Source organism: Haliotis rubra, unplaced genomic scaffold, assembly GCF_003918875.1.
Source record: "Haliotis rubra isolate DU_JTF1 unplaced genomic scaffold, ASM391887v1 Scf37, whole genome shotgun sequence".
Lineage (NCBI taxonomy): Eukaryota > Metazoa > Mollusca > Gastropoda > Lepetellida > Haliotidae > Haliotis > Haliotis rubra.
In genome coordinates, this window is record NW_025767046.1 from 1,470,497 (window position 1) to 1,494,145 (window position 23,649).

At 37.9% G+C, this 23,649-nt stretch overlaps 1 protein-coding gene across 1 annotated transcript; it reads left to right on the forward strand.

The window, feature by feature from the left end:
- Positions 1 to 4: 4 nt before the first annotated feature.
- LOC124285832 (adenosine 3'-phospho 5'-phosphosulfate transporter 2-like) lies at positions 5 to 12,263 on the forward strand. The gene is made up of 10 exons (XM_046722102.1): positions 5 to 117; positions 614 to 875; positions 5,482 to 5,603; positions 6,331 to 6,485; positions 7,250 to 7,357; positions 7,600 to 7,697; positions 9,623 to 9,715; positions 10,390 to 10,501; positions 10,833 to 10,902; positions 11,851 to 12,263. Exons 2-10 carry the CDS (start codon positions 660 to 662, stop codon positions 11,996 to 11,998), a joined length of 1,122 nt encoding a protein of 373 aa, XP_046578058.1. The 5' UTR covers positions 5 to 117; positions 614 to 659; the 3' UTR covers positions 11,999 to 12,263.
- Positions 12,264 to 23,649: the final 11,386 nt, after the last annotated feature.

Sequence of the window (23,649 nt, forward strand, 5' to 3'; positions counted from 1 at the left end):
CAAGCACCAGAAATCGCTGGTACCGTGTCAACATCGAGAAACTTTTAAATCTCTTCGGGTGTACATACTGTGGTTTCATCGCTGCAGTGAATATACAGATCGTGTGGCTTTATTTCAGTAAGCATGTTTTAATGTAATTGTGACTGCGACAGAATCATAAAGTATAAAGCAAATTGCAGATCGCTCATCAGCTGTCTAGTGTCTCTCGTATCGTGATTCTTCTTACGTGTCTATGACCGGCGGCACCTTGTTATTGGTCCTCCCTCCAAGTGATGGATCGCGACTGAAAAGCTGTTGAAAACAGCAATATACCTCAGCTCACTCATATCTGACAACCACTCAGGGAGATCCAGGTTAAAATTGGCCTTCAGCCGCCCATGCTTGTAGTAAGACTAAGTGGGGACCAAGAGGATTTAGTGGTCAGTGTCGTCGGCTTTGTTGATGCATGTCATTATATCCCAGTCGCATAGGTTGATGCTCATCATGTTCATCACTGGATTGTCTGGCCCAGACTTGATGTTTACAGCCGTATAGCTGGAATATTTGTGAGTGTAGCGTTGCAATACAAACAATCAGATAACGACTATATATATGCTTTTATTCTTTGCTACAGGAAGACATTCAACAAAACTGTGTGATTAAAAGGAGCAGTGCTTGTGATGTCCAGATTTCCAGTTGAACCAAATGAAGGTCGAAGACAAGTATTTCCAAACATGAAGTCAGACAAAGTTTCTTTGCCCATGGGAACAGGGGGCGAGACGAAAGAGGAGGTTTCACTGCTTGGCATTGATCTATCCAACCTCTCACGGAGCATGCAGTTTATAATTCTAACTGTGGCAACCTTCTTCTTTTACCTCATCTATGGCTATCTTCAGGTAATTATATCTGTAGTCATGGCAACACCATGTACATTTATTAGGTTCAGGTGAAATGATGTTTTGTTTTGTTGATATTTTGATACAAGACTATGTTTGTAATTTTTCAGAATATTACATAAGTTTCAGTTCAAAATTTACAGGCCTTGCAGGTCAGAATAGCTCTTCAGCAACCTTTGTTTGTAAAGAATGATTCAATGGACAATTGGAAGGCCACAGTCTGTGTTGATTCATTGCCCAGAAAGTATCAATCTTGAACTCATGGTATGACGTGATCATATTTTGATGTAAAACATGTTTATATTCTTTCAGTGTTCACACAAATTTGAAAAGTGATTGAATCTGTCATTTTATGATCAAAGTGTTGGAAAAGTACTTTTGTTTTATTGTTTTATTAACAGTTCTTGAAAAAACTTGGACTGTAAATAAAATCAGACTAGTTGAATTATGGAAACCAAATCATGGCTGATAATTGTTAACACTTGAGTTTTTATGAGTTGTTTTCTTCCAGTCTTTTACAAATAGAAAGGAATACTTTTTCTTCTGTCTATTATGGCTTGCATGGCAACAGTTCCTTTGCACATTGTCTCACTGAATATAGTTGGTTGTTATCATCATGATCATGTCACACATAATTCTCAATGGAATCAAAAGGAGGTTTTGAATGGCAGATCGACCTGTGACAGAAACTAGGTGGAAAGTTTGCTTCAAATCATGGCAATGTCATGTTTAAATCATGGGAAAGTGTTTTTAATGAAAGAAAGACTAACTATTCATGTGAAGATCTCAAAAATTTATAATCTGTTCTGTTTTGCTCAGTGATACTGGTGTCACTTGATCTCAGTTTCAGATTTAAAGAGATTCTTGAAAACACATGTGTTTCTTCGGCAAGTGATTAGAAAGTGCCTGAATCTAGAGTATAAAATCTGAATAAACCCTGTGTTTAAACAATTTCTATTATTTGAAAATGAATTATAAAATTCCAAGTACTTTGAAAAATCTAAAGCAGCGACTATATTTTATGACAGCAGTAGTTAAGTTTGTTAAACACATCCTCGCCCATCAAATCTGAATAGCTGAGAAAGAAGTGAGGTTTTGTATCTTTGGGTCAATGTTTTTTGACACAGGACTAATTTGTCCTTGTCCTTGAAAAATCGCCACCAAACTTTCCATGCTATAAGAGGCTGTTATCTTGGATTGAACAGTCAATCCATGCTTTTGATTATCTGTCAATCTACCTTGACGATGTGTGAAATATATATGAAATTTCTATTTCAATATGATTGGACCGCCCCCATGGTGTCGTGGTTAGAGTGTCTGCTCAGACACCGGAAAGATGATAGTTCAAACCCTGGCTGACTCATACTGAAATGTGTTAAAGATGGTACTTGTTCCTACCCAATACTGTGTTGAAGGCAAGGACTGGTTGACTTGAAGCCTGTATTTTGAGTGGTACCAATGTTAAACTGCAGCATGGTATTTCAGTTGGCTAGCATTAGAAAAACTCATGGATTGGTCTTTGAGTACAAGCACACACACACACACACACACGTGCAATAACCTGGAACAAGATGTTAAACCCTGTGTGATTCAATCAGTACATATTACAGATACACTCACTGGTCCTATCAACATGATAAAGATAGGCTGCCATGGTTTCAGTGAAAGACCATTAAAGCCAAACCAATTTTATTTCTTGTTTTACTGGATTGTTGTCCTCAGAAAACCTAAAGGCAGGAGAAAAACAAATAAAAACCACCAGCCAAAGTAATATTCCTTTTACTACTAAAAGCATTTGACTTTTGGCAATTTATGAAGTGTATATGGGGGAAAAAAAACAACAATAAAAATATTTACTTTTTCTTATTCTGACTCATGATCTTTTGCTTATCTCCCTTTCCTTTTCGAATGGTAGTGGAATACTTGAATCCCTTGGAATTCCCAAAGGGACGTAAAAATACACTCACCCACGAGTTACCTCCCTTTTGCCCTTTTCCAGCGGCAAAGGATCTTTTCGTAGCCCATCCGGAAATTACAGAGGAAACTCAGGGAGAGGCCGCACTCCCAGAGGATCCAGGGGAACTAGACGTTGATATCAAGGTTCGGAACGACTGGAGTCTTCCATCCTACGCAATGGATGCTCCATCCAGAAGTGTTCCGGCTCATCATAAGGGAAATAAGATCCCCTTGCACAGACCTGTTTGCCACGAGGTTCAACAAACAATTACAGACGTTTGTCTTACCGGTTCCAGATCCTCAAGCCTGGGGAACAGATGCACTGAGCATATCTTGGGAAGGACTAAACACTTACGCGTTTCCACCCCCGATATTACTACCGGAAGTACTGCTGAAGATCAAACAGACACAGGCGCTACAACTGACTTTGGTGGCGCCATACTGGCCAGTGAGAGTATGGTTCCTAGACCTAATAGAAGACCTCGGAAGTCCAACAATCAAGTTACCAGATTGGCCGAACCTACTCATACATCCGCACACCAAGCAAGTCCATGGGAACCCGACAGCGTTCCAGCTACACGTGTGGACCGTATCAAAACAACATTTGAAGAAAAGAGGATACTCCGCCAGGGCAGCCAAGGCAGTAACGCTAGTGTTACGCAGATCTACTTGTAACATGTATGATGACAAGTGGCTGAAGTTTGAGACTTATGCAAGGCGGAAAGGCTTCACTGCGATGAAAGCTACTCATCCTCAAGTGGCGGAATACCTGTGTCATCTTAGACAGACCAGACATCTGAAAGGTTCGACATTATCTACATACCTCGCTGCCATCAGTACAGTGATTACCATGAAAACAGGCATCAAGTTGATGAAAGTACCAGAATTACTTGCTCTGCTGAGATCTTTTAAACTGGAGGACCAGCAAAAGAAGTTCAGAGCTCCGGCCTGGGATCTGAATGTAATTCTACGTCATCTTACGAGTGATGCCTATGAACCTCTAGACCAGACTACCTTCGAGCTGCTGACACAGAAGACTCTGTTCCTGCTTGCGCTAGCCACGGCAGCTCGAATATCAGAGATACATGCGCTGGACTTTGGTCGAACCAGATTCGACAAGGGGCAACATGCTGCAGTTCATCTAGGACTTAGATGGGACTTCATTGCCAAGAACCAACTACCTGGTCAGCCAGATAGACAGTTCCACGTACCAGCGCTATCTACAATCCTCGGCCCAGAGGATATAGAAGACTTATCCTTGTGTCCGGTCAGAGCCCTGAAGATATATCTTCAAAAGACTGAGACAAGGAGACGAAAATTCAAGAGCCTGTTCATCCCATTATCAACAGAGACATCAGCAGAAGTCTCAAGAATGATGATATCGTTCTGGATGAGACACGTCATATTGAGAGCCTATAAAGCAGCAGGACTAGAACCTCCTAGAGCTTCCAACCCACACGAAGTCAGAGCACTGGCGTCAACACTGGCTCTGCACGGAAATTGCTCTATACCAGCAATTATGGAGGGCTGCTTTTTGAAGTCGGACACGGTGTTTGCCAACCACTACCTCCGAGACATAGCCACTGAAGACATCTCAGGCATTCACCAATTTGGGCCTCTCGTTGTAGCACAGCAACTAACGGTTCCTCAAAGGCGTTGAGTTGGAAAATCTCACCCTTTATCACGTTGACTTGTTGATAACTTTTACTAAGGAAAAAGTATTAGTTTGAAAGTCCATGTGCACAGTCTAGGACAGGCTAGCATGAGTGATTAAAGATCCTGTACGGGTAAAGATCTTACCTGTACGTGAAGGGGTCGCAACTCATTTATGATAAAGATCTTATCATAATCTATGGGTTGTTATAAGATATCTAGTAATAAGAAGATACTCGTTTATCTGTAGCCACATGAATCAACATGATTCAACTTGTCTGAGACTGAAGTAAGACAAGAAAGTGGTCCCCCCAAGTTATAACGGAAGTTGGTAGAATAGGATCACGGAAATGCCGTTTCTCAGTTCCCATGGGGGGATACAGGATGTATGTAAGGACAGCTGATGAATCCATGAAGTGGCTTGACCCACCACCAATCCGTCGGATTCTATAAGCAAAAGATAATGAGTCAGGTTAAGAAAAAATATGTAATTTTTCAAGTACAATTGATATTTTATACTTATCCTGACTCATGACGAGAAGCCCTCCCAACCTCCACGCTGAAGACAATTTGTATTTCACAGCAGATCCAAGTGCATGGGCAGAAAATCAGGAGAGAGTGACAAGTAAGGCTGGTAACATGACTGTTTGCGCTGGAAAAGGGCAAAAGGGAGGTAACTCATGGGTGAGTGTATTTTTTACGTCTGCTTCGGGAACTTCAAGGGATTCAAGTGTTCCACTACCATTCGAAAAGGAAAGGGAGATAAGCAAAAGATCATGAGTCAGGATAAGTATAAAAATATCAATTTTACTTGAAAAGTTACATTCTTGCACATTTACATTTTTGGCCAATAAAAATATTAAAATTTTATGTTTTGAGTGGGGAAAATTATGGGTTTTTTTCTTTTCTTATTTGTGCAAAAATACGACCAGTGGATCCGTAAAACAAGAAATAAAATTGGTCTGGCCTAAGCTGCCATTTTCTCATTTTCTTTCAGGAGCTAATTTTTCAACTAAAAGGGTTCAAACCTTTTGGCTGGTACTTGACATTGGTGCAGTTTGCCTGCTATACACTGTTTGGACTCGCTGAGCTGCAGTTTAAGCAGGACAAGAGTAGAAAGTAGGTTTTGTTTCCCTGTTTACATTAGAGTGTATAGTTATTATAATATTCATACAGTGTATACAATACTGCACTTATCTACCAGTCTACGACTTTAGCCACTAGTCCAAATCCTGGTCTACAGAAAATGATTGCTATAGCCAGACTGGGCTTGTAGACTCAAAGTCTTTTGCACAGTTCTGAGTAAATATAGAGAAATGTAGCTTTACATCAGAGAGATCTGTCAACTGATAAAGATTGTAAGTATGGTAAGATTCCTTTTTTTAGTGAGTTATGACCTTTTGATCATAAACAGTAAGAAAGTTTAACTGAATGTAGCCATAACTGTAACTGTCCCGACATTTTGATTTCATGCATCTGCAATTCTTTGTCTTTTACATAAGATTAAGAAAGAATACATGAAAGAATTGCTACTTTATCATATATCTTTGAGTGTCAAGTTAGTGGTTAGGTTATCTGTGTTTGTAAGTGAGTTTAGTTTTATGCTGCACTCAGCAATATTCCAGCTATATGGCAGCAGTCTGTACATAATCGAGTCTGGACCAGACAATCCAGTGATCAACAGCATCAGCATCAATCTGTGCAGTTGGGATACGATGTCATGTGTCAACCAAGTCAGCAAGCCTGACCACCCGATCCCATTAGTCGCCTCTTACTGTGTTTATGTACGGTACTACCAGAGTTATGAAAGTTGTATCACGAAGATGGGTGTGTTTCTTCTTTACAGGATACCCATGCAGGCCTACTGGTTACTGGCCTTTCTGACGGTAGCCTCGATGGGATTGTCTAACACATCGGTCGGCTACCTCAACTATCCCACTCAGGTGATATTCAAGTGCTGTAAGCTGATCCCAGTACTCATTGGAGGAATTCTCATTCAAGGTAATCTAACTGTATATTTCATGATGACATTTAGGATATTAAATATGTGCTCTTTTCCAATTCATGGTATGTGCAAGAATGTTCTAAGTACTGTCAGGCAGTGGGGTAGCCTAGTGGTTAAAGTGTTCGGTCGTCACGCCAAAGACCCAGGTTCAATTCCCCACATGGATACAACGTGCAATGCCCATTTCTGGTGTCCCCTGCCGTGCTATTACTGGAATATTGTTAAATGTGGCGTAAAACTGAACTCAGTCTCAGAAGTGTCCTATATACCCTGTCTGTGGCATAACTTATGGCTACAAACATAATTGAATTTCCATGTCTCACAATTTGAATCACACTCACAGTCCTTCTGGTCCATGGTCTGATGCCTGTCCACATGACCAAAGAGGTTAACCCTATCAACAAGCAGACATAGTAAAGATGTCATCTGTTAGATGATTCCACTCCCTGCTGCCTAATCCAGGGACACGTTCTAGGGTACCGAGTCTTTTTTATCCCGAGTTTTATGTGAACATGCTCAGCCTTGTCTTGAGTAGCGGTTATAAAATGCCCTGTGATGGGATTCGATCCATGGACCTTCTGATTTGAGGTCCGACACTTTAACTGTAACTAAAGAGGTTAACCCTGTCAACAAGTTGACATGCTAAACTAAACTCACTCACTCACTCACTATTTCTTCAGGTCAGATGGCAACTCAGATAATCAGTGTATTGATCTAGTATCAGATGCCAACAGATGCAATGTCCTATTCTTTATTTCAGGAAAGAAGTTCAACGCTATCGACATGACAGCATGTCTAATGATGAGTATTGGGCTTGTCCTGTTCATGCTTGCAGACTCGAGTGTCTCGCCAAACTTCAACCAGTATGGTAAGAGTTGTCCCCCTTTATCACTGTCAACTAGAACACCAAGTTCATATTTTTATTTCTTATTCTATTGTCTAATCATGTCCATCAAAATAAAGAAGTTGACATCCATCAAATTCTTGCCTTTATGTTCATCACATCATCTTACATCAACCCAGGAATGAGGTGGTGCGTCCTGCTTATAGCAAGGTTATCTTGAAATTACAATTGTCATGTCAAGAAATTAAAATGTTTACCTCCACCAGGTGTCATACTGATATCTCTTGCCCTGTGTTCTGATGGAGCCATTGGGAATGTCCAAGAGAAAACACTCAAGAAGTACAGTGCCTCAAACTCAGAAATGGTAAGTGTGGCCACTATAAGTTTTGATTTGATGGATGTTTAAAACTTCACAGAATAGTAAAAAAAGGACAATATGTCATGAATAATGACCTCAAATTGTTTAAATTTGGTGTGTTTTTCAGTCTCAGTTTCTTTTTAACTATATTTATGTTTCCTTTCCCCACCCACTACCTCAACAAGTTAACCATGGAGATATGGGAATATTATAACAATATGAATGACCAAATGGGTGCAGCAGTTGGTGCAAGACTTGGCAGCTGATCACACACATTCATGCACTTTGCTAGTTGAGATTGCTATTTCATTTCATGACATTGTATTTCTTTAAAGTAGAGAAAGAACAGCAACTGTTACTGGGGATAGCCTAGTGGTCAGTGCGTTTGTTTGTTATTCCTAAGGCCTGGGTTCAATTCTCAACATAGGTAGAATGTGTGAAGCCCATTTCTGGTGTTGCCACCACACTATTTCAGGAGTAATTTGCCATCAACAAGATTGGCTTGCTTAGGATTATAAATGGGCTATCCTAACATCACTTGTTGAAGATGTTGAAGTTAACGTGGTATAGGGCCCGTAAGTAGGTCACAGCACTTCACGAGACCTCAGTACTTCTGGTGACAAACAATGTTTCATACCTTTCGAATGGTCTCATGGTTGTCAGTTGACAGTAAGGAACCGATAATCCTTGCAGGAATAACAAATTTCCAATCTAACCATCCCCAAATTAGCCAACTAGTAAGACTGTCAACAGCTGTGACAGCCAAGCATGGTTGTACACTTGGTCGTATATTTGGTGGTCGCGCAATTTGGAACAAGAACTGGTTCTTGAATATATGCTTGTCACCGGAAATCTGGTACCGGAAGTAAGCTGGGCTCTGTCTCACATATCGCAAGTTGGTGCGCTCAAAGGGAGGCGGGAACCAGCACAGTATCAGAAATAGCGCCTCCCAACACTTACAGGGGTTCACTTCCCAAAAGACAGACTCAATGAGTACACTAATTAGCTGAGCCATGCTGTCCACCCCTATTTAATTAATGAGCTGACCTAGAGTCACTTCAGGGAATAGTAACAGCACACTCCTATCTCCTGTGCCCTTCTCAAAACATACTAATCCTTTCACTGAACAGAACAGAATAGAACCGAAATTTTATTCTCAAAAATCACATATAGTGACACAGAGAACATACAGCATATTGATACATATTATAACATTGAACAAAGTCCAGTTTTGATAAAATTGTCAACTTTAGAGTAATATTGAGGTCCTATTGTTTTCTGTGACTGGTAACATGATATAGATTATAGGATGATTCAGAACATGTATTACAGTGTAAATATACTCATCCTCCTCAGTCACTGCTAAGGGTAATGTAAAACATTATGTTGCATGATGAGTACACTGACCTCATCTGAGAAAATGCCATTTTCCTGGTTCCTGTTTACAGCCAGCTTATATGCTGTGCAGTCACTTCAGAAGTTTATATACTGTGCAGCCAGTTGATCACTGCTGCCTGCACTATGTTCAGTGGAGAGAAAAAAACATAAATGTCTACCAGTGTTGCTGGAATATTGCTACAAGCAGCATAAACCAGGCTCATTCACACAAGAAATAAATAGGGGAGAGATGGTTTGTATAAATCAGTAATCTACACCTGTCACAGTCAGCTCTAAAACTCCAGCAGATGTCAGGAAAAATTCAAATGAATTTCCAAATTGTCAAATAAATATGACAAAATGACAAAAAGAAGAAAGTTTTTTAGTAGGTAGTACCATACTGCATTGAATGTTGAATTACAAAGTTAAGACATGCTTGAATGGATCACAGTTAGCTTACAGAGGGCACTTCACCTGACTATACTGGATAAGTCCTGTGTGTAGCTGTAAAATTCATGGAAAACATTTCCCATGTGGTCTTGATTCCGTTTCAGGTGTTGTATTCCTATGGAGTTGGCTTTCTCTACATTTTGGTAGGACTCAGCGTCAGCGGCCAGATAGTTCCAGCGTTTGTTTTCTGTCAGGACGTAAGTTGTTACTCGTGTGTTAGATAAACTTACTCCATACCATGCATACTAGTGGATTGGTAATTTTTCTTTTTGATGGAAATAATATTTCATGTTGGTGGTATGTTTATGACCCAGCTTTTGTATTTAGTGTGAATTGTGTATTTGTTCTATATTGTTGATGGAATAGGGGTTGGTTTGGTTGGTTGGTTGTTTAACACAGCACTCACAAAATCATTATACAAAATTCAAAGCAATTCAATTACAAGTGTACAAACAGTTTCTCTACACTGATAGTCTGGTAAAATCAAATGAGCATCTACTGTGAACAACACACATTATTATACAGATTTTGGACATATTATATACAATTACAGCTGAATCTTGAACACATATGCATCCTGATGATATCACTGAAAGCTGAAGATAACATCTATGGGGTGAGCGAGTGAGTTTAGTTTTACACGCCACACTCAGCAATATTCCAGCTATATGGCAGCGGTCTGTAGATAATCGAGTCTGGACCAGACAATCCAGTGATCAACATCATGAGCATTGATCAACGCAATTGGGATACAATGATGTGTCAACCAAATCAGCAAACCTGACCATTCGATTCCTTTAGTCACCTCTTACAACAAGCATGGGTTACTGAAGATCAATTCTAACCCTGATCTTCATGGGATGTGTTACAGCATGTAGTGAAGACCTACGGCTATGCAGTCTTGTTCTCCATGTCTGGTTACCTGGGTATCAGTGTCGTCCTCACCCTGGTCAAGTCTTTCGGGGCACTTGTAGCTGTCACAGGTAATATTTAGTCAGAGCCATGAAATAACGTAAACCTAAATAAAGTTAGTATGAACAAGTTGAATTGTTTACCTGCATAGACTCTTATGACTATCATTCTGTCTTTCCAACCTGATCATGAAATGCCAGGCCAAATACTCAGTGCTTGCAAAGTATCAGATGAACACATTTGGTATTCTATGATCAAAATGGATACATAATATAGAAGTTATTTAAAATCATGAATTTACATGGATGACCACATGGGAAGAATATTTATGATCTATGACCTGTCTGAATTACGTCTTATTGTTGAAATTGACACTGTATTAATGGTTCACTATTGTTTCAGTGACCACATGTAGGAAAGCTGTTACCATCGTCCTCTCGTTTCTCTTCTTCACAAAACCATTTACATTCCAGTAAGTATAAACTGTTTCCTAATGCAGCTGGGTCCATTAAGTGCACTCAAGGTGTACTCAAGTGATCAGTATTAAAGTACAGGTGTTTTCAGGTTTCCAATATATACAGGTGTACTCAAGTGATCAGTAAGTACAGGTGTATTCAAGTGGCCTATAAGTACAGATGTATTAAAATTGCCAACACATACAGGTGTATTCAAATAACCAATGCATACAGGTGTATTCAAGTGACCAATAAGTACAGTTGTATTAAAGTTGCCAATACATACAGGTGTACTCAAATGACCATAAAGTACAGGTGTACCAATTCAAGTTGTCAATACATACAGGTGTATTCAAGTGACCAATACATACAGGTGTATCCCAGTGACCAATAAGTACAGGTGTATTCAAGTGACCAATAAGTACAGGTGTATTCAAGTGGTCAGTAAGTATCCATGTTTGAAAGGATCAGCGTGGTCACAGACACACATGCTGAGCCTTCAATACCTGGTGTTGGTGTGTTGTTAAATACCACACCAAGCAATATTCCATTGATATGATGGCAGCCTTTATCTAATCAGCTCCAGACAATCCATTGATTCACCCTGTGTGTATCATTCCACAGTAACATCCAATCTTCAAAGTAAGCCTGACCATACAACCTAAAGTGACGTTCAGCCAGCCCAGTGGTCTCTTTGTGATGCACTAGCCAAATCTCTTTGGCTGGCCATGTATTTCAGAGGGACCCTGATTACAGTCCTCAGAGGGAGAGTAAGGAGCAGAAGTTTGTGGGACTTCAACCCTTGCATCTCATTAAAAAAGGGAGATAATTCAGTGACATGAAGTGCAGACCACTAGACATTTTTGTTACATAATGTTTGTAAATACTACATTTTTCTGTCTCAAAATGCCATATAGACTAGATGAGTGTTGTATATATGTAATATCACATTGTTACATCTCCAGATATGTTTGGTCGGGTCTGGTGGTGGTGCTGGGGATCTACCTCAACCTGTATAGCAAGAACAAGGTGTCCTGGGACCAAAAGTTTAACAAGTTCCTCCAGAGGTGGAGACTACGACCCAGGGAGTTAGAGGCAGAGAATATTGTCTGATCTGTGATACATTTGTGGGAATGTACATTTTCTATGGTTTTTATTGTGGGTTATCAATGGATATCAAAATCCAGGTAAAGGCGGCATCAGAATGCTACATGAGTGTTTTGAAAAGATGTTGAAATCATGAACAGTGAAATCCTCAATTTGTTCATCATGTTGGGTACCTGTTCTTGTGGGTTTCACTAAGGTATTAAACCTCGGACACCTGCATCATGTCCAGCTGTCCTCCCACATCAAGCAAACACACTGTGATATTAGGGACATCTCACTAAACATGAAAGGTTTTTGTTTGGTAAAATATTTTATTGAAATAAGTAGGTTTTTTAAAGCCACATTTAAATGCTTATAGGGTACCCCAAGGGGACTTTTCTTCAGAGAATTCATAACCTCTACAGGTTTGTATTTTTGATGATTTGTAGAAATAGGCTTCCTAGCTGTTACAACTGATATCGGGTTTGAAAAAATAACACAAACAATTCTTATCATTGATGAATGCTTGTTGTTTTTAAATGAAGGGCCTTCACCTCTAACATCTACATCTATCAGCTGCTAGATCCATCAGGTGAATTACCACTCGTGAGCCAGGTGATAAACAATATGATCCGCCATTGACGAAACTAGGCTTCTCCCATTCTCGCGGTATTACCAGGAATTAACGTTATTGAGTGTAGTTAGAGCAATCCTGTCGGAAAGGGCGAGAAAAAGTAATGATATGTCCAAATTGGTATAAACTCCCCAATATTCATGTCACTGCAAGATTTTGTTCACTCACAGACTTGGTCCACTTCCTAGTTACCAGTCGGTGATGTAAACAACCGGTAAGTGTTGCGCATCGGCGATTTCGGCAGAAAACGTGTGTACCGCGAGAATAGGAAACCCGCGAGAATAGGAGATGGACCTATACATTGTACCTCCTCCACTCCAAATAAAAAATAGAAAACAAAGTAAGGGACACCCCCACCCACCCCCCACTCCAACATGTAGAAAATCAGGACACCCACAACCCCACCCCCAAGTACATTTTTCCAAATTTAAAGATCCCTCTTCCTCCCCAGAACAAAATGGGTGACCCCCCTTAGAATCATCATCACCCCCCTTGCCATAAATTATGAATGGTCCCTTGCTGAAATATATGGTATACATTCGGCCATCTGTATCATTTTGTGCAGTTTTCAGATCCTGCTGTTGTTATAAAACATGGTACAGTTTTGCCATCAGTTTGCTGGCCTGAATATGTATCATACATCACTGCGAAACATATGAGTGTGTTTCTTGTTTCATATAAAACATTGTGTTGGAAGAATGTTGAAGTTGTGAAGTAACTCTGTGTAAGGTTTGTGTTGATTTGTAGTCCACCTTTCATGATCTCTCATTGGTAATACAGAGATCTTGTTTCATGACAACAATGATACCAGGGCCAAGATTTTGAAGCTCTCTTAGAGCTAAGATAGTCGTAAGTTTATGTTAATGTATGACTATCTTACCGCTAAGAGAGTTTTGAAAATCTAGGTGCAGGAGTTAGCTTATAAAAATGTTCTAGATTCATCTCAATCGTATGTAAAAGTGTTTTTAGTGTTCATGGATGTCAGTTCTTAAACATAAACAGGCTAGTATTGATTCAACAGACTGCTAGTTCAACCATTAATACAATACAAAACTCAAAACAAAAATACAAATCTCAAAGCCTCACTCGGTCTGTTATCAGCTGGTGAGAAAACAGTAGACCATTTGCAGCGAGGTGTAATTTTTTCAGTTTATGGAAACATAAATGCAACAGAAACGTTTTTCACACAATCAATTTTTACTGAAGCATTTGCAATATTCTCTCAAGTAAAGTGTGAGTCTATTTTTCTTTAATTTTCTGTACTGCTGTAAAGTTGAGTATGGACATGTAAAACACAAAATAACATTGATGACCTTACCTCGAATTGAGGATGAATCTGAACTGTAGAGATGATTTGCATGTATTTCCGACAGCTCTGTAGTGTTGCTAGCATCTGTATGTGGAATACTGATGTAGAAATGTAATGATTGGGATGATCTGTTGCCATAGGCAGTGATATTTATACTGTCACAGCATGTGGGGACACCTTAGGCAAGTGACTTTGTTTGAAATATGCCTCGGTTTCTGCCAGCAGTGAATGGGTACCCGGTGGGTTGAGATGGAATTGTGAATGTTAACCTCACACTTCACAGGCAGCTAGAGTTGTACACTCCCCATGGAGCTGGGAATGAAAATTGAGAGCACACTGATCCAATGACAGGGTAATAATGCTGCAACATAATGACGGTTCACAATGTGAATGGAAATATGCACATTATATACTGGACAAAATAAGTTAGGGATATTGGTATTTTTATGTTTGATATTTTATCGGTGTGTCAATGAATAAATTGATCATTATTCATAATTTCAAAATTTACATATATCCCTAACTATTTATGTCCAGTATAAATATACTACATTATTAGTTGTGATGATGTTGGTCTCTGTATTTAATATGAAACCACATTCACTGGGGCTTGTAATGCAAAAAGCAATAGCATCAAGGTATATATCGTCACAGCGGGGATCTTAACACTGTATAAAAGGATGCATTCAGAATCACATGCATGCAAAGTGTGTCCAGCTTTCTGCCTTGCTCCAAAGGAAGAGATTTGCACCAAATAAACATATTGTCACTTATTAGCATTCTTTTTATGACGATTAAAGCACCTGTATTTTCAAAGTGCCTGGGAACTGTTTCTTCTATTATTTTAGGTACACTTTTAATGTTTCATTTACTTTTGACTTATTGTTAGTCTCATGTGTTAGCAATAACTGGTGATATTGGTATGTGTTTTAGTGTGAATGTGGTTTTAATAGAAAGAAAGGTGGTATTGTTAAATTATGGATGAAATGATACTCGGTGACCATGACAGGCATTTTTTGTGTGGGAGTGAAAGAATTCAGCATAGTGTTTTGAGGTTTTCGTGATATACTGGTGGAAATAGATTTTCCAGGAGTTCAGTACATGTCTCAAAACTTGAGTTACCTTCATATCTGTATTTATTTTTTATATATGTATATATTTTTTAAAGTGATAAATTGACAAAATTTCAAATTGCTGTTCAAAAACTACTATGTAGCGAATATTGATGTGGATGTGAGTAAATTGCATCATGTTGAGAGCATTTTGGAATATTTTCATATCTGGATACCATGAAGAACAACAAATTAGAATTGGAACTGGCCTTCAGCAACCCATGCTTGTCGTAGGAGACGACATGATCAGGTCGTTGATGGTCAGGTTTGGTTGATGAACGTCATCAGGCTTGGTGATCCTCATCGCGTATCCTTGTAGAGATGGATGATTGTGAGGATCGTTGATGGATGATCATGATGTAAGTTGTCTGGTGGTCAGGACTTCGTTGATGAACGTCATCGTATCCTTGTAGAGATGGATGATCATGATGTAAGTTGTCTGGTGCAGATTCGATACTTAACAGTGAATGTGAGTGAGTTTAGTTTTACGCCGCACTCAGCAATATTCCAGCTATATGGCGGCGGTCTGTAAATAATCGAGTCTGGACCAGACATTCCAGTGATCAACATCATGAGCATCGATCTAAGCAGTTGGGATATGATGACATGTGTCAACCAAGTCAGCGAGTTTGACCACCCGATCCTGTTAGTTGCCTCTTACAACAAGCATGGGTTATTGAAGATCAATTCTAACCTGGATCTTCGCTGGTCCAATACTGACCACAATCATAAAACTGGAGTCTTCCTGGTTGTGGTTTTCAACAAGAGGGAGCAAACACTTCCTTATGGCTGAGTTCAATATGTTTTCAAGGTATCCCGTTGATGTATTGATTTTTTTAAGGTCTTCATAAAGTTAAATGTCTCCATAGTACACACTGCCAAGTTGACATTGCAGATATCCATCTGTTGGTTGATCTATTATATATAGATATATACTGATAGAAGAAGTCTACAATCATGAATATTTTGGCACATATACAGCTTGAAGTTTGGCCTCCATGGCTAGTAACTTTCAAATCTGACATACCCTACTGTGAATGGCATGGCACGGGTTGTGTTAAAAGTGCAATATGTGCAAAAATTAATTTGAGTTGAAAACAGAGGTTTCTTAATCATGTTTAAACGAAAAAACAAAAGTATGTGAGGTTTTCATGGGGATGGACTGGTCATGAGATACGAAAATTGTTTTAGGCATGTCATTGTATAATTATTTGAGTAGCATTTTAGGAGTTGAGAAGTGCAATACTGACAAACTTAATGGATAACAACTTCTTTTATTTCATGAGTGATTTATTTCGATACAGTTTCTTGTACCGTTGCCAAGCACAGATGATTCCTGCTTGACAACGGTACAAGAATCTGAATCGAAACATCGCACTCATGAAATAAAAGTTGTTATCCATAAGGCCATACCAATTTTATTTCTTGTTTTACGGATCCGCCGGTCATATTTTTTCAAGAATAAGAAAAAAAATATTAGTTAATTTTCCCTGCTCCAAAAATAAAATCCTCATGTTTTTATTGGCAAAGCATGTAAACTTACAAAAAAAATTGTTGATTAGTTTTTTGCCCCATACACTTCATAACTTGCCAAAAATAAAATACTTTTAGTATGCAAAAAGAATATTACTTTCACTGGTGATTTTTATTTTTTATTTTTTTCCCTCCTGCCTTTAGGATTTCTGAGGACAAAAATCTGCAAAACAAGAAATAAATAAAAAAATTGGTCTGGCCTAAAGTTTGTCAAAAAATCTATCATATACTGCTGAAAAAAGCAGACCACCCTATTCTTTGATATTGCTATAGTTGTTCAGTTATCCCATGAAACAGTAACTATAGTAATATGAAAGAATCAGGTTGTCCTGTACTATTTTTGAGTAATATATTTGAGAGGGCTGTGATTACATTGATTTAAGTACTAGTTTGTGGACTGGGTCTGCATGCACAATGTGATGTTGGTTGAGGAAGTGGATGATGTCTGACTGTGCTCCTGTTGTCAGGTGCATCTATGGGGCTGATCCTTTCGGTCATTGTCATCATGGGGATGGACTGGTCAGGAAAAACAAAAAGTATTTTTAGGCAAGCCATCATATACTTCTTTGAGTGGCATTTTAGAAGTTGTACAATATTGACAAACTTTATAGATGAAAACTTCTTTTATTTCATGAGTGATGAGTTTTGATACAGTTTCTTGTACCGTTGTCAAGCACAGATTATTCCTGGTTGACACCGGTACAAAAATCTGTATCGAAACATTGCACTCATAGTCACTGTTATCATGATCTGATCTTGAGTTTGTATGAAACAATTGTAAATATCAAACATGGATTGTTCAGAGGTCTTTGTATTTATTAAAATACTAACTACAGTGTTTGTGTTGTTCTGTTGTCATGACATTCTGAGTGTTGTGCCACCACCAGCAGGACCTTATGTTAATGGCTGTTCACAAACCTTCAGCTCATTATCTCATACTCAAGAGTGACATAACAAATTTATCATCAAAAGTTGCAAAGAGATACAAAGGGTGACGTCATGTTTGACAATGAGATTTTCAATGTGACAGCCATCATATTTTCACTATGGCAACTCGTGAGCAAGTGTGAACAATGAGTGAAGCCCATTTCTAGTGTCCCCCGCCATGATATTGCTGAAATTTTGCTCAGTGTGGCATAAAACCCAACTCGCTCTCTCATGAACATGAGCAAGATGAAATTATGATGTAAAAAAACCCAAGTGACATGATGTCATAATATTAATGAGTGAGTGAGTATGATTTTAAGCCACTTTCAGCAATATTCCAGCAATATCACGGCGGAGGACGTCAGAAATGGGCTTCACACATTGTGCCCATGTGGGGAATCGAACACGGGTCTTCGGCGTGACGAGTGAACGCTATAACCACTAGGCTACCCCACCGCCCCTGATGATATTAATACAGTACTGACATGACTTCATGATTTCTGTACAGGCCAGGCCACAGGGTCTATATCTGCTTCCATTATGCACCCTCCTTGTTATTGTAAACATTAAGTGTCATATCGACGGACCAGACATACATAAAATCACAAAATCTTGTTATGGTTTGATAATCTGTTTTATTCACGACTGACAACTTTCACTCACTCTATATATATTCAACTTTGCATGGCAAAACAGACTATATACATTGACTTTAAACAAATACATTACACTGTAGGAATCTACCAACCATGACAATATACTACTCAAAACAAGTTACAGTCTGATTTCATTTGAGACCGATGAATTGCCTACTAACACAAAATCTACAAATTGCAACCAAACCAAATTTTGCTCAGTCACATGAAATCGACAGACCAACTCTGATGATTGTCTCATAATTTTGGACACCCGAATAAAATTATGAGACAAATCATCAGAGTTGCTCTGTCGATTTCATGTGATTGTGCAAAATTTGGTTTGGTTGTAATTTGTAGATTTTGTGTTAGTAGGCAATTCATCGGTCTCAAATGAAATCAAACGAACTGTAAACAACACCTGATATTTTTCATGCATGACTGGTTAATCTTTTGCATGACTCATAAACAGCAGTCAACAATAAATTGTGTTCTGTAACTTCTTTTCGGTTGTACACTTAACACGACTAAACAGGAAGCATAGAAACTAACAACTGTACTTTATTCAGACTAGTTCATGTGTGCTTTAATCATATACACAAACTCTGTATTAACCTGTGTAAAACTAATTCAAAAATAAACTAGAATGCTATCATCCCCACCCACCTCACTGTATAACCCTCATTATTTCATTGTCCCTATTAACAAAATCACAATGGTGATGTCTTCTTTCTCTACTCATTGGAACACACACTATTCCTAACCCTATCAAACACTCATGAGTTATGTGAATCACATCTGTCAAAAGTTAATCCGCACAGATGAAATGATTCATTTATTTAAAAATGCAAGAACAGGTAAAGCAGTCACAACCATACCCTCTATTACAGAAAGAACATAGCCATGATTCCTTTCAGTAACTAGTGATTTAATGAATGCTTTTGTTTGCAGTATCTATACACATATAAGCAACAATATGGCCATTTAATGTTTCCTATCAGTAATTAGTGATTTAATGAATGCTTTTGTTTGCAGTATCTATACCCATATAAGCAACAATATGGCCATTTAATGTTTCCTATCAGTAATTAGTGATTTAATGAATGCTTTTGTTTGCAGTATCTATACCCATATAAGCAACAATGTGGCCATTTAATGTTTCCTATCAGTAATTAGTGATCTAATGAATGCTTTTGTTTGCAGTATCTATACCCATATAAGCAACAATATGGCCATTTAATGCTTCCTATCAGTAATTAGTGATTTAATGAATGCTTTTGTTTGCAGTATCTATACCCATATAAGCAACAATATGGCCATTTAATGTTTCCTATCAGTAATTGTGATGTAACTAATGCTTTTGTTTGCAGTATCTATACAAATATAAGCAACAATATGGCCATTTAATGTTTCCTATCAGTAATTAGTGATTTAATGAATGCTTTTGTTTGCAGTATCTATACCCATATAAGCAACAATATGGCCATTTAATGCTTCCTATCAGTAATTAGTGATTTAATGAATGCTTTTGTTTGCAGTATCTATACCCATATAAGCAACAATATGGCCATTTAATGCTTCCTATCAGTAATTAGTGATTTAATGAATGCTTTTTTTGTTTGCAGTATCTATACCCATATAAGCAACAATATGGCCATTTAATGTTTCCTATCAGTAATTGTGATGTAACTAATGCTTTTGTTTGCAATATCTATACAAATATAAGCAACAATATGGCCATTTAATGCTTCCTATCAGTAATTAGTGATTTAATGAATGCTTTTGTTTGCAGTATCTATACCCATATAAGCAACAATATGGCCATTTAATGCTTCCTATCAGTAATTAGTGATTTAATGAATGCTTTTGTTTGCAGTATCTATACACATATAAGCAACAATATGGCCATTTAATGTTTCCTATCAGTAATTAGTGATTTAATGAATGCTTTTGTTTGCAGTATCTATACCCATATAAGCAACAATATGGCCATTTAATGCTTCCTATCAGTAATTAGTGATTTAATGAATGCTTTTGTTTGCATTATCTGTACCCATATAAGCAACAATATGGCCATTTAATGCTTCCTATCAGTAATTGTGATGTAACGAATGCTTTTGTTTGCAGTATCTATACCCATATAAGCAACAATATGGCCATTTAATGTTTCCTATCAGTAATTGTGATGTAACGAATGCTTTTGTTTGCAGTATCTATACCCATATAAGCAACAATATGGCCATTTAATGTTTCCTATCAGTAATTGTGATGTAACGAATGCTTTTGTTTGCAGTATCTATACCCATATAAGCAACAATATGGCCATTTAATGTTTCCTATCAGTAATTTGTGATGTAGTGAATGCTTTTGTTCACAATATCTGTACACATACAAGTAATGATATCGCTATGCAAATATTAAGATGAAACCTAATGTAGATGAGAATGTAATTTCAACATGTAACAAAACAGACTGATAAATACATATGGATAAATGGACTGTCTCATTAAACTCATAGCTCCATGCTAGTGATTTTAATTAGATTGGTAAATTGATAAAGAATGATCATTAGCGTAAATTTTAGAAAAACACAAATTTAGTACCAGTAATCTAAAGAATAAATTAACAAATTGATTTTAAAACTAGAGTCACTGAATACTTTGTGGTAATGTCATGAGATCCAGTTACAAATACATTGAGCAATTGAGCATCTATTCTGCTAAAACATAATAAAGATATTAGTTTTAAAGCTCATAGTATTTCTCAGTCTGTAAATGAAATACTTAACAGCTGGATTTTTGTATAAAACATCCCAACAAGCAGAAAATATATACAATAACACATGCATTTCGCCAAATTCAAGGTTGGGCAAGCTTAGAAATCATTATAATTTGAACAAAATGAACAAGACTGTATAAAAATGTATTCAATATTTGGTAATGTTCATGCTGAGCTTGTTAAGGTTGGTGCAAAATCACCATCAGATCTTATAGAACCTTTCAAATATAGCAATCTGTAGACATCAGATAGTACAGGGTTGAGCAGTACATAGCTACGATGTCACAGCTTAGTAAGATTGATTATACACTATTGAAGCTAAATTCAAAGAATATAGTAAATGACCAGTGATTTTTTAAAATAAATAAACAAATGTGACATCAAATCAATCAATATCACTTGACAGCTTTGATAGGATTAAGAACTTAATCCAACAAAACCAGAAAAAACACATCAACTGTATATCGCACAAATGTCAAATGCACTTCAATCAGTAAAGTCACAGCCAGATATCCAACTTCATTTGGCAATAAATGAGAAACACTGTTTTGATGGCTGACCAACAGAATATCACAATTCAAGTCACTCAACAACAGAAAATCAACATATTCTTTCATTTTCAATATCAAAGACATCAAGCTTGCTGGCAACACAAACATCAAACTGGTATGATGTCTTTCAGTGGCATTTAGACGTTGTACATAGATGTCCAAGATATTTATATGGATTAGACTTCTTTTTATTTCCCACGACGTTTCAGGACCATTCCAGGTCCCTTCATCAAAGTTCACCTGATGAAGGGACCTGGAATGGTCCCGAAACGTTGTAAGGGAAATAAAAAAGAAGTTTAATCCATAAAAATATCTTGGACATCACACTGGTAGCTTAAAACATGACATATGACACACCGTATACAGACACAATGCTCAATCTTGCAGAGTAACATATGTATAAATCGCCTTACCAACCTGGTCCAAGCAACAAAGACTTCAGATCCATGAACTCAAACATCCTTCAAATTTTCAACATCATATTTGGGGTGAATCTCTGAAAATGTTGGGGATTTGGGAAGCTTTCCCCACAAGTCTCTCAGTAAAACAAAAAAAGGTTTAAGGATAATGCCCTCAGGACCTCAAGCCCCTCAAACATAATAAGTCTTTTAACATTTTTCTCCATGTCTGCCACGATGTTTGGGTTGTGCTCTGCTGAGACTACAATACACTGATGCTGGATGCTTACGTTCAAGCTGTACAACAGAAAGGTTGCTATATTCATTGATGGAGACTGAGCCATTTGCATAGAAGTCTAGCAAATCTCACCCACTCATACACAAAGCTGAATAGTATTACTAGTTACATGAAAACTGAAATGCTTAAAGACCCCAGCTTCAATGACGCATTAGCTTTAGGAATACACTTGAATTGAGACAGAAAAGGAACTATACTTCCCTCATGATTGTTTATTAAACACAAATAGGAGGTGGGATGTTTAATAGGATATCATCAACAAGAAAACATTATCACAGAAATAACTTGGCCATTAGAAGTCGAGAAAAAAACAACATATCACTAATGCATGATCCTAAGACTTCCTGAACTTGAACAGTTTGTACAGGGGTGGAAATAACTTTAAAATTGCTAGTGTACTCTGTTACAGTGGCACATGTAATATCACTTGCCCTAATAAATTTTCCACTATACCGTCCGTTTTCTTGTTGATTTTTTAAATAAATAACATTATTAACATTGGAAAGTCAACTGGACACCGGTACAGCGTGATATACAAATTTGCTTGCCCGACAGAAAAAAACACTGGACTCGGACGTCGGGCAATGGGTTATTTCCACCCCTGTTGTAGCTGGAGGCCACTGTTTGTATGTAGTTTAACATCACACTCAGGTGTATTCCAGCTATATTAATGCAGCCTGTAAATGATCAGTCTGACCGGACAAACCAGTGATTGATATTATGAGCAAGATCCTACCCTGACTAGGTATGATTACACTTATCAGGCTCTGTGTTACCCAATCTTTACTCAGAGTTCATATCAACGAAATTACAGAAACAAACACATTTAACAACATTTTTTAGAGTACACAGGTACTGGAGCACAGGTGGGATTTAGTTGCATCAAGTCCAATGTCAAGGACATGATCATTGATCAGGGGAGATAACTTCTGTAATACACCAGTTGCAGACATGGAAGTGTCTGGACGTAATTTCATGTTGATGCTGCCCACATGAACATATTTTTTATTGTGTGCCAGTTTACTGTTGACATTGGGTACTCCAGTCCAGGCCCCGATTTCTCAAAATAAATTTAAGTCTGAGTTTTCATTTAAGTTACAGTTTTTACTCAAATTTGAGAAAACACAGGAAAATGCATTTCCTAGAATGAACTGGACTTGATATTGAATGTAAACATAGTAGACAATCTGAGTTTGGTAGATACGTTATTTGAGTTGTTGTGGAATTTTTGGTCTTATAAATGCAACTGAGTTAGAAATTTCTATTGAGAAATCGGGCCAGGTCAGGTTTCCAGGCACAAGCTGCCGAGTAAAGTCTTTCCTGAAACACAAATCCCTTATCCTCTTGGTTCTTATCAAATATGACATGTTTCATTCAAATTGTACCCAGCTGAGGAAGTAAAATATACTGCTGTACACTCAAGTGTTCTGTAAAATCAAAATTAAAGGTGAACATGGCTAATTTCAGTCAATAGTATATTAAAGAAACCCCTTCCAATATGAC